Genomic DNA, 2257 nt, shown 5'->3' on the forward strand with positions numbered 1-2257 from the left:
CTGACCCCCCACCGACAGTGCGGCGCTCCCCCAGCGCTGACCCCATGCTGTACCCGTCCTCAGGAGTGTTTGATTGCTTTAAACCCTTGGATGCTAAGCATCTGACACTTACGGATTTTTAGTGCTGGGGACGATATGTGGCTCAAATTGACTGAAATTAAATGGCTCCTTCATTGCCAGGCGTTGGTACTTCTTGCCTTTGGTGTAGGTCTGCAGATCTGCCAGTCGGCATGGCAACTCATGCCCAGTCAGAGAACATTTCACCTTCACCATACAACAAAACAAACATTATTCAGATGAAAATGTTTGCAGTAATTTTAACTGAATGTAGAGCAAGAGGGTTAGTGTGTTCTCCCTGGTGTGTTGGCCCAATATTCCTTACTCATCCAAAATCACAATGGCTGCCCTGTGTTGTACAATCCACCTGGGATCTTCCTATGCAGCTCTCTGCATATTTTTGTTCCCTTGGATCTTAATCAGTCAGCTGGTTGGGGGGGGGGGGTGTGTGGTGGGGAAAGAGGGAAGGGAACTGCAATTTATTGTGACAGAGGTTAGTGCAAGAGGCCAATGTAACAATGGGGGCATTTCAATGAACTACTTGTTGTTTAAAGGGGTAAATTCAAGGGACCGTGGAGGTATTTAAAGGCATCCTGGGGGCATCTAAACAGACAAGCAGGTATTTAAATTAGTCGTAGGGCTACTTAAAAGGACCAAGCAGGTGTTTAAAGGGGTTGGGGGCATTTAAAGAATAATGAGGTAGTAAATAAATACTGTCTCGCACTTACACGGTTGTTGTGATCGGGCTGCAGCGCTGGGTGTTGCTGCAGGAAGGCGACTATCTCCGGGGCCAGTGGAGCAGAGACCACGCCAGGAGTCACCTCCATCAAGCTGGAGTCCATCCCGTAAAATCGAGTATAACAACTGAACTTCCGGGTCAAACACGTGGGCCACCACCGACTGGAAATATAAAAGGACGACACTTCCGGATTTAAAACCTAATAAACTTAACTATCAAACGAGAGAATAAAGCATCATTTAATGTTCTAATTTGAATCAGATTGCCAAAGTCCAGTGTCCAGATTCAGGACAACTGCCTCCTGACTCCAACAACAATGTTTTCAGTTCCAAAAATCTCTGGAGTGTAGATAGAGAACTTCCGGTAAGATGGCGGATTTGAAAGTGCCCTACCTCCAATAACGAGTGAAACATCTGGAGCTTATTCGTGAGAATGGGCCCGTTCAATAAAAGTAAAATTTGAGAAATATCATTGTTTCCTGCTGGGGAAATGCAGGTTTGTGTCCTTGCAACTGAAAATGTTGTAAAATGCAACTCTGGCCGCAGAGAAAGAAGCGGAATTAAATTTTTTATGTAGAATATTCAAATGACTTCTTCAGAACTGAAGGGGCCGCAAAATGGTTGTGCTTATGCTGTTGACAAAGTGAAATCGGCTATAGGGTCCATGTTTCACACAACCCACCTATCTCTCTTGTATTTCTTCCTCTTCTGTTATTCCTTAAATGACCATTCACATCAACCATACTTCAGCAAGTTCTCTAGGTTAAATAAACAAATTACCTATTGGACTTTTCAGTACTAACGGCCCATAGTTTAGACCTCCCCACAACTTCAGTGGAAAGATTTGTTCCACGGTCACCCTGTCAATCCCTTTCAGAATTCTGAGGGTCTCTATCAAGTCACCTTTCAACCTCTTTCAAGGGAGGTCAGCCTGTTCATTTCTGTTCAGAATCTCTGCTACAGAAATCATGTCACACCTTCTCTGGTGCCTCCATCTCTTTTTAATGACATGCAGATCAGAGCTGTTCACATGCAGTCTGATCCCCACCATCTTTGTAACTTCAAACTCTCAGTGTCTCTGACTTAGATCCCTTATATGTATACCGCATCAAAAATATCATTATGAATTTAGCTGTGGAGTGAGGCTTGAACGCTCAACCACTGAGCTTGGATGCAATAGAGTGTGCCACCAACTGAGCCATGGAAAACAGCAAGTGTGATGCCACTGTTTGAAAAAGGAGGTAGACAAAAGACGGGTAACTATAGGCTTGTCAGCTTAACATCTGTATTGGGGAAAAGTTTCAATTAATAATCAAGGAAGAAATAGCGAGACATTTCGGAGAAATTATCCCATCGGGCAGACACAGCATGGATTCATGAAAGGCAGGTCGTGTTTTACTGGAATTCTTTGAGGACATTACGAGCATGACAATGGGGAACTAGTGGATGTTGTGTATCTGGA

General features: G+C 44.0%; 1 protein-coding gene across 1 annotated transcript in view; it reads right to left on the reverse strand.

Annotated features, from left to right (window-relative positions):
- Positions 1-953, reverse strand: part of surf2 (surfeit 2) — a 3735-nt gene extending 2782 nt beyond the window's left edge. The window contains exons 1-2 of the mRNA XM_048594568.1: positions 786-953; positions 113-264 (exon numbers count right to left, since the gene is read on the reverse strand). Of these exons, the coding sequence (XP_048450525.1) occupies positions 113-264; positions 786-899 (266 nt within the window). The 5' untranslated portion in view covers positions 900-953. The remainder of the gene's footprint in view (positions 1-112; positions 265-785) is intronic.
- Positions 954-2257: the final 1304 nt, after the last annotated feature.

Source organism: Rhincodon typus, unplaced genomic scaffold (assembly GCF_021869965.1).
Source record: "Rhincodon typus isolate 14 unplaced genomic scaffold, sRhiTyp1.1 hic_rhity00011064, whole genome shotgun sequence".
Classification (NCBI taxonomy): Eukaryota; Metazoa; Chordata; class Chondrichthyes; order Orectolobiformes; family Rhincodontidae; genus Rhincodon; species Rhincodon typus.